Below are 15,319 nucleotides of genomic sequence, written 5' to 3'. Positions count from 1 at the left end.
TACATGTGAAAATAATAGAGAGAGAGAGTTTAAGAGGGATAGAGATGAAAGCTGAGAGGGTTAGAGGGAGAAAGTGACGTGGTAGCCATCTAGTGGAGGAAATACGATAGGGAGATTTGAAAAATGGGAAAAGGGTGTCCCAAGAGATAAAGAGACAAGGTAGTGGTGAAATAATGGGTGTGGGCCCTACATGTCTCACAAAACAATACAAAAATATCTTTCAAAATGGAATTACTAATACCCCATTTACAATCGTAGTTCCGTAAAATCTTCATCGTAACTCCAATTTTGATTTTGTTTGCGCCTACGCGTTCGTACCGTCGAGTACTTCGAAAATATGACAAAATAGTAACTCGTACGCATCACAAAAATATGGTCAACGAAAGTCAAAATCCTTGCCTCTAGGGACATTTCCGTCAATGCACTCATTTAAAATTAATAAAATTGTCAAATTAGGGACGGGTCGTCACAATCTACCCACCTTAAAAAAATTTCATCCCTAAAATTTGAAATCATTTGCTAAACATAAAAACTTCAACAAAAAAAAAAGTAGGGAGAAAGTATATATATAAGGAACAATCAAGCTGGAGCGGTTGCACAAAAGAGAACGTCATTCCGTCGCGATCGGATTGCAGTGATTCCTCTTTCATGCCTCCAAACTTAAACTTTCCTTCTCCTTCAATACAATACTACAATATAAAATCCTTTATGAAAACATCGAGTCAAAAATAGATATATATTAACATATCATCAAAATACGTATATAAATTAAAGTACAATTTAAAATAGTTGTGCTAAAATCAAAACTGAACATGAAATATTTTTCACCTACGCACTTGTTGCGTCACGTACTCTGAAGATAAGTGTGTATGTAATATCTTTGGGTCGAACCCAAACAGTAAATAGGTAAATATATAACAAATAAATAAATAAGTAATCTACCGTAAACGAACCTACCTATCCACTTGCTTAACGAATCCAACAAATAAGTTATCAATATTACAGTCTGCAGCCCGCGATATCAACCGTTCATTGTTGTCTCGATAAGCAAGTAACAAATTCTCGAGGGTGTAATATTACCATCTTGCCCCTCATTGGGAAATACATATAAGTCATCTAATTAGCGCCTCGACCGTGCTCACATACTACCTTATTGGGCAACATCGTCAATATTATAAAATTTTCTATATCGTAATCTCGATTATTCAAATACATGTTCACAATACTCTTCTGTCAATCATATGCTATGCATAAAGTCTCCATACTATGTCTTAACAGTGTCATACCCAGAACCAAAAATTGTAACCGTAGTTACAAGCAATTAAAATAAAGATAACTATATGTTACAACCATGCTAATTGTAGAACGGACGAAATGTAATACGTCCACTAAGGTCTGGCTAGTTCGTTCAAACTGATCATTAATCTGGGGGTAAAAATGTGATACTGGACAAAAACTTAGTACTCATAACCTTCAACAAGGCTTACCAAGACTTGGAAGCTAAACACGCATCACAATGAGGTACAACAACGACATGCATACCATGAAATCGAACAATGTAGTTCACAATGCCTTAGCCAGCAACTTCATATTGAATTTCCCCCGGATTTAGCGAAAACTATGTCGGGAAGGCTAAAAGAACAATTAAGAATTTGAGAGTCAAAACAAGTCCATCAATCTAGAATACAAAGTAACTAGATTAATGCATAACATCTCTCTACCACGGTAGCTTCTAGAATATTCAATCACCAACGGTAATGATTCGCTTAGCAGAGTATTTGTTGGGTGATTGAAACATTAATGGTCAAAACTAAAATTTGATATCCGAGCGATTTTTCTGAACAATTTGTCTATTTCAAAATTAATACGAAGTGTAGTAGAAATCTGGGAAAAGTTCCATTTCGTCCTTTCAGTCACCACACCCTACCAAAATAAGTTTAAAACCCTAAGATCATTAACAAACAACAAAAAAGAAGGGAGATAGAGTGCTCTCGAGGCCCACCTTAGTTGTGGACGGAAGAAACTCACTGGAGATGGTCAACTCGAAATGGATCCCTCCTCGGTCTATACGCGCCCATAGAGCTTAGTTCTCGAATGAGGGTTTGGTAGTTGATATAGTAGTAATGGTTCAGTGACCTGAGGTGGTGTGATGTGCTACGGTTATACCTCTCAGTGCTTGCAGAGAAATAAGAGAACAGGGGAAAATTGAGGGTTAGTAATAAGGGTTTGAAATAGGAGAGGGAGGTGAGACAGTGCATTGATGGTGGCCTAAGAACTTGTTGAGGTGGTGCTGGTGATGATGGACCGGTGTTGCTGCACCTTCTGTGCAATGCATATAACTTAGAGATGAAGGGAGAGAGTGGATGATAAGGGTGTATGACCTTCGGCCTCTCTGCGTGTGTAGAGAATAGAAAGAGAGTTTAAGAGGGATGGAGATGAAAGCTGAGAGGGTTAGAAGGAGAAAGTGACGTGGCAACCATCTAGTGGAGGAAATAAGATGGGGAGATTTGAAAAATGGGAAAAAGGGTGTCCTGAGAGATAGGGAGACATGGTAATGGTGAAGGAATGGGCCCCACATGTCTCATAAAATAATACAAAAATATCTTTCAAAATGGAATTACTAATACGCCCTTTATGATCGTAGTTCCGTAAAATCTTCATCGTAACTCCAATTTCAATTCTGCTTGCATCTACGCGTTTGTACCATTGAGTACTTCGAGAATACAACAAAATAGTAACTCGTACGTGTCATGAAAATACGGTCAACGAAAGTCAAAATCCTTGCCTCTAGGGACATTTCCGTCAATTCACTCATTTAAAGTTAATAAAATTGTCAAATTAGGGACGAGTCGTCACAAAAATTGATTTGCCTATCCAATTGCCTAAATCATTGAAGATGCTCTAAAATCTTAGCAAGAGTCGTAGATCAAATAATCTAATGGAATCTAATGACTTTTGTTTGAGAAATGTTAAGGAGACTCTCTCAAAGTATGACTCTCTATGGAGTCTCTGCTACCGTTGGAGTCAAGTACAACACTCCGGTGGGCTACAACATAGGAAGAGTTTTAGTTCTTTAAGCTTAAAATTACTAATCACTTGGGCTATTTTATAATTTTAATTGTCACAACCCACCTATCAAATAAAAGTATAAATCTTAGAGCTGGTTTTAGGAAAATAATAGTAAATAAGTATTAAATAAACTCATCACTTTGACCAATACTAAAATTTAATAGTGATAAATTAAAACTTGTATACCTTCCTTATTTTATTCATTTGAAATTTCAAAGGCTAGAAGTCAACAAAAAAAATTAAGTATTTGATTTTGTAGAAATAATTTTAGCTTAGCTCACTCACCGAATAATTTCTAGCTCTGTTATTGCTCTATGTGATCCCACAATTTAACATCAATCCACGTGCCAATAATATAAAATATTGTGTAAAAACATGAGATGACAGAGATTCTATAAAGAGTCTAACTTTTGAGAGAATCTTCTTAACATTTTAGGAATACGTGGGTTGTAAAAGTATCCAAATATAACCCTTAGTTTTTATTAATTTTGAGTCCCGTGAATCTAGGTCATCCAATACTTGTAGCATTTACTATTACGTATCATCGAAGTGGAACGCAGTTTGAGGAATCTGTTGATTGGGGATTATATGCCATACAACATTCAGCTTCAACTTATCACTTCCAAACTCATCATAGCCGCAAATGTTATTTGATAAAAATCAAAGGACAAGATTGACTGAAGTTGGGTAACGCTTAACATTTAACCTCAGCGTCCAGCATGTCTTTCTTGTCTGACATCTGTTCAAGTTCATCACTGATCGTTCTTTCTTTTCAATTGTTTCTGATTTTCGGTTATCATTTTTGTGTTAAGAGATAGAGGAGAAATACATACGAGAGATATGAGATATAGAAGAGTGAGCACGATGGGAGAGATGCAGAGAAAATGAAAACTAATTCTCGCATGAGATATAGAAGAGTGAGCACGGTGGGAGAGGCGCAGAGAAAACGAAAACTAATCCTCCATTTTCCCAAGCAGTCACTAATGCTGCACACAACAAATCACTAAAAGAAATTGTTAAGTTTTTCCAACTCTGCATGAGATTTTTTGATGAAAGGAGAATTTATAATATCATATTCTTGTGAGAAATAAATTTTATTGTGATTCAAATACAAAAATAAAAAAGCAAGGGAAATAAAAAACTCGATTTTTAATATACATAAAGGGCAATGACAGAGTCCATCGCGAATGATGGCATTACAAAACTCTGGGTAGCTTGCAGTTGCAAACACCACCCTCTTTTAACAAAAATAATCAGGAAAAAATAGAGCATTATTGAATTTGACATCGAGACGCTCATATCCGAACCTCCTAGCCAACAACATTCCGTATATACTAAAAGTAAATATTTAGTTCTTCTTCTGATTTTTGGCAGCGGCTGCAGAATCTCGCCTCGTGTTGATTCTCGGACAAATATACTTCTTGCCAAAAGCTTCACCAAGATGCATGAAGATAAAGTTTTCCTGCGTAAATGATGTACCGTCAAGTTAACAGAGTAACCTATTGTACAAATGAGATTGCATGAGAATTCGACAATGTGCATCGGTTAACAGAGAACCACTATTTTTACCAGGAATCTGAATAACATTTCACTGACCTATGGACTGGATGGCCGACTACTCAACCTCAATTAAGAATATGACTGATACTCGCAGTCAAAAACGGAAATTGTATGTTTTGGACAGAAATTGAGGTAACGGAAAGAAAACTAAGATCCTGATCCAGGTAACAAACTCTTAGGACCTAATACTTAAGAGAACTTATGACTAGAGCTATCATAAGTTTACATTACAGAGCCAGTTATTATTTACGCCCTTTATAAAACCTTTATCCTCTACTTACACCCGACAAACTATTCTTTTTTTTCTTTCCGCCCCCTACATGTGCTTCAACAGTGGAAAACTTCTAAGTTTGAACCAGGAACCCCTCTCCGCATCCACCTCCACCCACTTCCTCTCCCAAAACCCAGATTCCTTCTCTACTCTCTCACCTTGAAGCCTCCATGTCTAGTCATTGCTCTGGTTTTTTTCACTAGGTTTTAGAAAATCCAACAAAAAAGCGAAAAAGCAAGGGAAACTATGTTTATTTTCAATTATTTTGGTCTGTAACTATTTGATTTGTGACTGTTTGAATACAAATGTCTAATCTGTAATTGTGGAATTCTCTAATTATCTATAACAACGTCAGCCCCATTTCTGTGTCCCTTGCATGCCCAGTGCACCCCAAAACTCCGGCAATTGGTGAGCCGCCATTGGCCCTGCAACCTCCTATTCGTTTGGACATTCATAACAGGGCTGGGTGCAACAAAAAAGGGCTTCAAGTAAGAAGACTCATACTGGGCTAGTTGATTTTGCAGCTCGAATGAAGATCTTACACACCAAAATGAATTAAGGGGGCGGCAAATAAATAGAACAAAAGCTGTGGGTAAACAATGGATGGGGTTGTAACTAGGGGGTTATCCATAATTTCCCAAACATTAAACTCTGTGATGTACCTCCTTCACTTGAGACAGTATTCTGGATAATAACCACCAATAGGGTACCACCAAGCAGACAACTACAGAAATACAAATGGCCTCATCTAAATACAGTAGATCCATAAATGTAAAAGGAGTAACGACAAGCCAGTCACATTGGAGAATGACAAGTTTCTTTGATACACATATATCCCAAAGTAAGACAGAATTGTGCATGGACTTGGCAACCCAAGCAATTAGCATAAATTTCAGATGATTGAAGAAGTTCATGAACTTACAATTTGGCTTCCTTCAAATTTAGATGCATGGACTTTGTAAAGCTTTCATCTGCCATCATCTTGCTCATCTGTCTCCTCAAGAATGACATACTTTGCAACAACATTTGTCGAGACTGGTTCCTCCATGTCATCTTCACTTGTATGACGCGCCTTTAGCTTATCGTATCTGTAAGATAAATGCATAAATAATCATGAGTGAGACTTACGTATTTAAAAATTCTTGTCTTTTACTTCATCCTACTTCCATCCAAGCAGAAACTACTTCCCTACACACTTCCTATCTTCTCCTTTTCTCCCCAACCATATATCTAGACAAAACCAAAATTTACCAATCATAATTTCTCTGCCTCTCCTGCCTATATTGTTACTCATTCTCACTTGTAATTTTATGTATTTATTCAATTACTGAATGTAGGTATCCCACTACATATTTTCAGCAGACTAATGGATGATAACAATTTTCATATGACTGTTTCACTTTTGAACATGCTACAGCATAAGCAAAAGAGCAAACGATTCTCCCCAAACTGAAAGAGTACTTACTTGTACCAGTTGAATAAACTAACACCAAGCATAATTATGAAGAGTCCAGCTCCCTTCAACCTGGTAAATTCATCATGGAAGTAAATGACTGCAACCTGAGTATGACAAAATGATAGGATCAGAAATCAACACAAAATTTTGGCCTCCAGGATAAATATATGGACAAGTACAGAAACCTGATCAGCATCAAAAGAAGACAAGAACGCAAAATGATAAACAGAAATTTTCAACTTCTATGATTCTATCCACTAAAATCCATAGAGACTCAAATCAGAACATGTACAAAGCATAAAAGAAAGATCTAACATGTGAGTAACCAGATTGTTTGCAAACTCTCCCATGGCATAGATCTAGGATCTAGCAAATCATGAATGTAAAGTTCGCGCATAGAAAATGTAAACTAAGTGGGAATTAAATCAGGCATCACTGCAATCTGCAACTAGTTCATGCAACTCCTTAATTAATTTATGGAATCTAAGAGATAAAGCTCTAAAACATGAAACTATCGTATTAAACTATTAATGCAACCAGCTTAGTTGCTCCTCTCTTCACGCAATCAGTGGCATGAGGAAGTCTTTTGTTTGTTGCCACTTGATAGTTTACTGTTTTTCAAATCAGGTAGGAAAGCAGAAATCATTGATATCGACCATAGAATCCAAACATATTCCAAGCCTTGGCCTCCCAGTTCCACACCACTCAAGTCAAGTCAACTATTCCTTTATCTCCAAAAGGATAGGCCAGACAATCAACTGTTATTTAAGGTAAAAAAGAACTATAGTGATACATGCATATAGTTCTCCCTCTGATATACACTGTTCAGGCATACAGACAGTTCGACAACAACAGAATTCACATGCATAGACAGGTAAACTGTAACTAGCAGCCACTAGCACGAATCCATGCAGGGATTGAAAGCATGTCACCTTCTACAGAAAAGACGTTGACAAAACACTTCTCAACCTAAAACTGAAATTAGCCTAAAAAATTTGTTAGGACTACATATTCACACAATGCGAATAATTAAAGAAAAGGAAAAAAAAAGAAAAAAAAAAGAAAAGGATTCTGTTTCTCCAAGTGAATGTGGTTGTAATGCCAATGAAACCATTTGGGTACATTACAAGTACACACATAGATACACTCATAAATAAAAGTTTCACTATTTTTTTGCAAGACAACTTTTTCAGGCAGTGGGTATACCACTAGTCAGGAAAGTAGACTCCTAAGGTTCTATATATCAAACATCTTGTTTGTTTTTGACAATTAGGGTAACAACCAAGATTTACAACATTGATAGGCGCATAACATGCTACACATTGCAATAAGAAGATGCTTCGTGATCAATCCCTACTCTAAAGGGAAGTCATTCTAGCATTCACAAGAGTAGAATCAAGAGACGACAGTTACATGAATCTGCTTAACAGCACTGATGAGCCATTATGTATAACAGTACTCATGTAATTCTTAAAAGAAACAAAAAGTATATAACTATGAGATTGTCCAGCTTAGGACAAGTAGGTCCAAAAGGTAAGACAACCAGAAATTTAGAAGAAAGGACCAACATAGAAAACAGAACATACCAATATAGTGACAGCCTCCTTAACAACACCTGCTATTGTTACTGTGACAGCACTCGTTACGGAGACAAGAATGAATTCTGTTAATACCTGCAGGAAAAGGAGAGCTTTGTCAGCCTAAACCCTGCTTGATGATTATACAGTGTATATATATGCATGTATGTAACTATTCTCTTATAAGATCGTAAAAACACCTCTGCTTCAACCGTTCAATTATATATAAATAGCAGAGATGATTTGAGTGTATATCTTCTCAACTCCTATGCGTCTCAGCCATCCATATCCAATCTAACCACTAACAAAAAAAAAGGGATCTCTATTCAAGGACCTTATTACATACATACTTGGGTGTTTAAAATCAAAGTAGAACTTAAACCAGGAACTAGTCAACACATATCCTGCTAAACTTAAAGCAGCTCCTCAGCCCTCACATAATACCCAAATTTAAAGTCAACAACAAAAGTCTCAAGTATACAAACATACAGAAAAATAAAAAATAAATAAATAAATAAAAAAATTTGTAATAAGAAAAAGTTTTCACTATTCTCCTACCATAAAAAAGGCAAGGGTTCCACCAAAAAGCATCAGCAAGCAACTTCGACCGACATGCCCTGGATTGTTGAAGTAATTGTTTTTTCTAAGTTCATCCCACGGATCAAAGGCAAGAGAGAGAAGGGCAGTCAATACTGCCATCACTGGGGTCAAATAGCTCATCAATGTAAGCGGATTTCTCAAACCTAGAGCAATTGAACAGAACTACAGTAAGAGTATGTTATGCAAACTTGCAGCATTTATATATTGAAAAAGAGAAGATAGTCAGATAATGTCCTGATTCTTATAGAAATACTCCCATCTAAATAAAATTGACACCAGGAATTAACCTGGTGCGAATTGCATCTAACCTGACTGCATGCATAACCATAACTATTCCAGTGCCAAAATCTTGTCTAAACCAATCACCAATGGTAATCTCTCAACTTGGTCCGGTTCAGTTGGGTGAGATCATTGGAAAATAAGGTGGAGCTTCTTTAAATCAAGTATGAATTTTGTGCTATAACGTGATGAAAACATTTTCGAACATTACAATATAGTCTCGCAGACAACAAAATCAACAAGTATGTCTTCTTTTATTACGATATTAGTACTATCTCAAAATTACCATAAACTACAGATATTGAATCAATTTTAAATATCTTTAGATGAGAAAATAAACATGACATCATAAATTACATATCTTTAGAACATAATCATATCGCCATCGAACTACTTGAGGACTCACAGTATATAATATGAAAACAATTAATAAAATATCGTGGCAGTGAATGTAAGTACTTCTATATGCATTGATGCTCTTATTTCAAAAGAACTTGTAGAATTTACAAATCAAAATATTTGTTTAAATTATTAGAAAATGGAAAACTGTTACACTTGGCAACAACGACAATTTACTTGAATAAGTTGTAACTCTAGCAGGGACTGGCCACATTGACATGTTATTTATATTACATGTAATGATTTCACCATAGTGGCAACTGATGACCCTATACAAGGTGCAAGAACTCTTTTGAAGACAACAGGTGAAGTATAATAGTGAAACACTGCAAAAATATTGAGATTGCAATAATATCAAATAACACTTACCATAATCTTCTTTCTTTATTTCGATTTTGGGAAAACGTTCACGAGCATTGTGCATAACAAACCAATAAAATCATGTAAGAGCATGTAATTATTAAAAGTGAAAAATGGTTGAAACCCAGTAACACATAGAAAACACACCTGCAAAAGAATTTGGGTCATGCACCAACGGAAGCCGGACATTACAGCAGCAAGCATGACAAAAATGAATCCCCAAAAGTCAAATTCTGTCTCTTTTGCAACTGCACATCATTCAATATGGAAAGATAAGAAAACATTAACATCGGAAATCATACATGATTAAAAGTTCCACCTGAGAAATTTTCTTAAGAACCTAATTAAAGCAAGGACTAGTGGCATAAAAATCAACAAAAATGGTAAGGGTTTAAATTGAGGTCTCAGTTGATTGAGATACTTAAAATCTCAAAGTACCTTTACAAGTTCAAAAACTTAGTGATCAATCTGCACTAAATTCTAAAACATACAATAAGTTTTTAAAAAGTTTCTGTAAGTTCCACGAATGTGATCACAAAGATATCTTATTATAAATGGAACGTGACGGGGACCTTGGTTATTTCCATAAATAGGCCAAACCCAACAATAGCAAGACTTTAGGACAGATTTAATTTAACAAAGAGATGGCAGAAAAGCCTAATGATAAGTTCATTAAAATTAGAAGTATAAAATGTCCCGTTCAACTTTCTTTCAAGCAAACACAATATTGTTGAAAAGATTGATGAGAGGGAATGAAGTAGAGATAAATGAAACGAGAAGCAAGAAAGAAAGGGGCAGGAAGGGAAAGAATCTTTCATCGTGAGAATTGAAATATAAAATTTATAAAATGAAAAGAAAATATGTGCATATTGAAATAAATTATATGCTAAAGCTTGTTACCTGTTAATAGTATTCCGAGGGAGATAATTAATATGATCCCTGAAAGTCTAACACTTGGTGACTCCAATCTATGAAGCAGCGAATTTGCAGTGCACAGCAGGACAAGAGTCACAATCAGAGAGAAAAGGAAAGTGGTGGAAACCAAACAATAAGCACTAACGTAGAGGGTTTCTAGACAACAATTTGTAACACCCATTCTCAAATTTACTACTTAATTGAGGTAATATTTGATTGAGAGGCCGCACAGATTCTTACATTAAGAGTATGAATCCCAAATCGGGAAAATAAGAGACCTTGCATGTGCTTGGTGTTATGGTGGAACCCAACTTTCTTCATCTTAGGGGTTCATTATCAATTTATCAGTCATAATACATAAAGCTCATAAAAACAAATTTTGGCCCCTAACCTAAGATTGACCTCAAGCATGCAAAATCACAGAAATGGAAACTGGAAATGATAAACAAGACAAGAGAGTATTTATTTTAGTTTTCTTTTTAGTCATGTCTCGAGGCTTGGGGCGTGGCACAGTGACATGCATGATATAATTTATAGTTCAGTTCAACACTAATGTTGACCCAGAATAGATTTTATAACTATAGTATAAGAAATGAGGGAGAAGAATCGCTCAAGCACCAATAGGGATAGTAGAAAAGCACTGGATTACATAAAGTAAAGACTTGATAGCATTCAGGTACGGATATTTATGCACATGATTAAGGAATCTGGGTACAAAACTCTAATGGGAAGAAATTTACCTGAAAGCAAAAGCAAATAGAAGGAGAAATATAGGAGCAGCTGATTTACACTGCAGAAGTGGAAAGGGAAGTCAGTTGCTGACTGATAAAAGTTGAAAAATGATAGGTTGTGGATGTGTAGAGAAAGTAACCAACCATTGTGGCAAATGTGACGGATATAAAAACAAGGGATGCGTTGCTTAGATTAACATCCATTGCTGTTCCAATAGCCGTCGGTACAACTGTGAAAGGCAAAGTCCATCTGTAGCATTAGTTGATAGAAAAGTTAATTTACCAAATAAAATAAAAAGTATCAAGTATATGACCACAAACTTATAAGAATGGAAGGATATTTTGTAAACATTAGCATAAGGCACTAAAGGAAGTGTGGCAAATTTTTGATTAAGTGTCTATGAAAAATTAAATGCCATGCAAAGAACTCTGATTTTGACGTAATCTTTAGCAACTCTGTTTCCTTTACAATAATTGTCATTTGCGACAAATAATAAACGAGCTGATGCAAGTAAAAGTTGTTAATACTGCACTTGTCCAATTATAAACAAAAGCTCTGTTTCTAAACGAGGAAAAAAAATGCAAAATCAGTCCCAGCAGGGAAGCAGATTATGAGAGAACCTGCAATACGTACATGCTTCATGACCTAGGTCTAAGATTCCTCTAAAAACTTATACAAATCTACATTTGTTGGTTTGAGAGTACATGTCATTTTCTTAACTTACACGCGTCCTTAAACTCTCTGCAGTCTGCATCCTTCACCACTTGCTCCTTTGGAAAACACACACCCCCCCCCCCCCCCCCCCCCCAATTAGGAAAATATATACTAAAAGGAAGATTCTCTTGTTTTGACAGAAAATCCTAAGGAGAAGAAAATAGTCTCTCTCCCAAATTGATCCCATTTCCTCCTTCCAATAGAAGATTCTCTTGTTCTGTTCCAACCAAACAACACCACCAAAGGGACAAAATAGCACGTGCACAATGTGAGCACCTAATTAGCAACATTAATCAGACCGTGTTCTGACAGCACCAGATTTCAGTTTCTCAGTCACACTCACACCAAACCACCTCTAGCAGCCAATTCCAAATCAGCAATGCAAAATAAATGGTCTATACTTGCTCTCTCTCCTCTTTATAAAACACGCACATGTAAATAAACATGGAAAGGGACATATTTTCTGGAGCATGTCACGTGTTTTATTATCTTTCCATGAACCACCAACATGAGAAAATTTGCACCGTAGTTGGAACACCAGTATTCCAAACCAAGCCAAATGGCTCGAATGGAGAATCAAATTGATTGGTGGCCAACTCAACTGAATATGGAAATATTAGTACGAAAAGGAAAAGGAAGGATGAAACACCACGATCTTCTACTCAATTAGGATGGAAAGAAATATCCCTTAGAGTGGACAAGTCTGCATATTCTAATAATTGTCTATCATTCAAGTTTTTTACAAAACTGAAGGTTCCAAGAAATAACACGAAGTGAAGAATGGGAGGCCAAGGAGTAGATGGCAGCATTGCAGTTTAAAGAGATTCTATTTAAGATAACCTTGAGAAATGTAGTTCCAAGGACTTGGGAGAGAACCTTTCTCCGCTAATCGAGCATCCAACTCATTGGCTGAAACTCCTTATTTGCTCCTAATGACTAAAATCACAAGGAACATGCTCCTTTGGATATGAATATGGCTTGGTGCACGTGTAGGGCACAGTTCAAACAAAAAAACTATCGTTGCTTTACAAAAGATCATTAAATGCATTGCATCCTCTTCGCAGGCCACAATTATTAGAGTTATAGATGGTAGCATATAAATTTTACATTTTGCATAACAAAATACCACTTGAATCTTCAAAAGAAGATAAGAGAAAAAAAATTATGGGGGGAAACTAATCCACATAAATGCTCCTATTTGAAAGAAAAAAAAAAGAAAGTATAGATCCTAACAAACAATAAAAACACGGAAACTGCAAACCAACCAGTGTCTGAATTAAAAGATGAAAGCACTAGGTTATTCAGTCAAGAACTTCAATCAATTTACCAAATTGGAATAACGAAGCAAAACAAATATGACTTTACCTTTCACGAAGTAATCTCTCCATGACATAGCAACACCAGTTTGGAATCTATTAGACCAAAACCATGTGATTCCCTTTGACAAAACAGCTTGCATTGTGAAATGAACTGTATTCATCAAAAAGGGAGCAGGGAACTTCCCCAAATCATCTCCTAACAGACTTTTATTGTACCTAAACAATCCAGAGAACATTGAAAACCATAGGAAATAACTTTGCATCAGTAAGTAATTTGAATATTTGAGTAACTATATACATCTGATGATTAATAGAGACGAGAGGCAACTTACAAGGTCAACAACAGGCTGAAAGTGTACCATACAAGTACAAAGAACAATGTCTTCAACACATTTGTAAGAGTAATAGGGTTCTCCAAATTGGGTGGTAATGCTTTATGGTCATGCATAGAAATGAAGCTATCTACACCATTTGCCTCCCTTGCAGACCCATTCTCGATATCAAAGGGCAAATACTCCTCATTTCCGTTTGCACCAACCTGGTTAGCAGCAGAATCCATGGTATCACCACCGTTCAAGTGCATATTTCTCTTCTGAGATTTTGTATTGTGGTATTTGTCCTTATCTAAAATATTGTGTGCTGGCTCACCCTGTTGGAGCTTTGGCAATTCAAAGTCAGACTCTTCTTCTGCAGCCGCATCCGTATTTCCTAATAGACGATCAAAATGCATCGTCCCATCTTCATCGCACCAGCGAGAGAATGAGGGCTCCCTGCGATGACCTGACGAGTGGCTTCCACTCTGAGCGTAGTTGGCTTCCGTGTACCCGACCTTTTTTGTGGTCAAATCACTCCCTACCATCTCCTATCAAGATCTAAATTAGATCCATCTATACCCTCCAACACAATCCAATCTACCAAATGGCCTATGAGGTTTCCGTAAAAGCAGTCCAAAGCATTGTCTAGCTTAACCGCACCATATTATCTAGCGCATAAACAGCATTCTGAGCACGAGTTTCTTGGCCTAAACTCAAGACCCCTCCGAAGCTCCTCTAGAATTTCCACCAGATAACATAAAGTAATCAAACAGGTATGCTTGGATGAATGTGAAGACTCCTCCAGCAGTTGCTATTCAGATAAAAAATTCCATCAACAAAAAGCCAAAATTGTCCAATATAAGCTAAACTGAAATCAACGAGACGCAAGAACGAAAATTCTGAAGAAAACAACCCGCAACTCAGTACATAAATGATTAGCTGAGCTCTTGCAGGTTTTCCCGAGAAAAGTTTGGGTGGATCATAGAATTTCTAAGCAACCAAACAGTGTTGAACCCAATGAAATAAAGTGAATAAAGCATTACAGCTGGAGAGCAGGTACCAAACCCAAAAAACCAACTTTGGGTCTGTTCCTTAAAGCATTGAGATCAAATGAAACACGAATGAATGAATGAAAAAATGGATACAAAAAAGTAGCTCATCGGATTATAAGCACGACCCACAAACTCCAAGGCCACAATCTTTAGCTTAATTCCATCAGATTACACAGAAATATACAGATAAAATATGAAAGGTCAGAGTTAGAAATTGAATGCCAGAAGAGCATTGAACTGACCTCAAATTTTGCGTGTTTGCCAGAGAGAGAGAGAGAGAGAGATGTATAGAGCTGAGGAGGAGGAGGAGGAGGAGAAAAAGATCCAATCTGGGATTTGTTTGGTAATTTGCTTTAATTAAAATTTGATGTGAGATTAATATGCATACGGTGTTTGTAAATTGTAGGTGTGGTGTCGGAGGGATTTTTTTGTCAAAGGACAGAGGGGTATGAAACGGTGGAAATGTAGTTGCCCAATGATATTTCTCATGGTTTGCCAAAAAAAAATGATATTTCTCATGATTGCGCTCATGTCTGCCATAATTTGTCAAAAATATTGCAATTTAGTACTACAGTTTTTATTGATAAGCGGTAATTTAGTACTACAGTTTTTATTGATAAGCGGTAATTTTCAAGTTTGATTGTGAAACTTTCATTCTATCGTATGTAATAAAAAAAATATTGTCAAAACCGTTTTTAATTT

At 36.3% G+C, this 15,319-nt stretch overlaps 1 protein-coding gene across 3 annotated transcripts; it reads right to left on the bottom strand.

Annotated features, from left to right (window-relative positions):
• Positions 1–4,203: 4,203 nt before the first annotated feature.
• On the bottom strand, positions 4,204–15,042 carry LOC126634525 (probable sugar phosphate/phosphate translocator At1g06470). Of its 3 annotated transcripts, XM_050305037.1 has the most exons (13): positions 14,860–15,042; positions 13,584–14,376; positions 13,298–13,467; positions 11,362–11,447; positions 11,227–11,276; positions 10,472–10,539; positions 9,719–9,819; positions 9,581–9,593; positions 8,492–8,676; positions 7,943–8,029; positions 6,366–6,460; positions 5,823–5,988; positions 4,204–4,531 (listed from the first exon to the last, which is right to left on the bottom strand). In XM_050305037.1, the coding sequence occupies exons 2-12, from the start codon at positions 14,108–14,110 to the stop codon at positions 5,868–5,870; spliced, it is 1,503 nt and encodes a 500-aa protein (XP_050160994.1). In that variant the 5' UTR covers positions 14,111–14,376; positions 14,860–15,042; the 3' UTR covers positions 4,204–4,531; positions 5,823–5,867. The 3 variants fall into 3 exon arrangements, with proteins under 3 accessions (XP_050160994.1, XP_050160996.1, XP_050160997.1); XM_050305039.1 differs by lacking the exon at positions 9,581–9,593 and having other exon boundaries at positions 9,706–9,819; positions 14,860–15,040; XM_050305040.1 differs by lacking the exons at positions 4,204–4,531; positions 9,581–9,593 and adding an exon at positions 4,551–5,624 and having other exon boundaries at positions 9,706–9,819.
• Between the last annotated feature and the right edge of the window lie 277 nt (positions 15,043–15,319).

This window comes from Malus sylvestris, chromosome 9, assembly GCF_916048215.2.
Source record: "Malus sylvestris chromosome 9, drMalSylv7.2, whole genome shotgun sequence".
Lineage (NCBI taxonomy): Eukaryota > Viridiplantae > Streptophyta > Magnoliopsida > Rosales > Rosaceae > Malus > Malus sylvestris.
Note: the sequence above shows the minus strand (reverse complement) of the source record. Positions and strands in the feature narration are given on the sequence as shown.

Excerpts from the sequence above, each read along its gene's own strand:
- LOC126634525 (XM_050305037.1), bottom strand. The coding sequence starts at position 14,110 with ATGGTAGGGAGTGATTTGACCACAAAAAAGGTCGGGTACACGGAAGCC. Across the intron at positions 13,468-13,583 it reads TTCAGCCTGTTGTTGACCTT|GTACAATAAAAGTCTGTTAG; the intron begins GTAAGTTGCCTC and ends TGGATTGTTTAG. Across the intron at positions 10,540-11,226 it reads CTATTTGCTTTTGCTTTCAG|ATTGGAGTCACCAAGTGTTA; the intron begins GTAAATTTCTTC and ends GCTGCTTCATAG.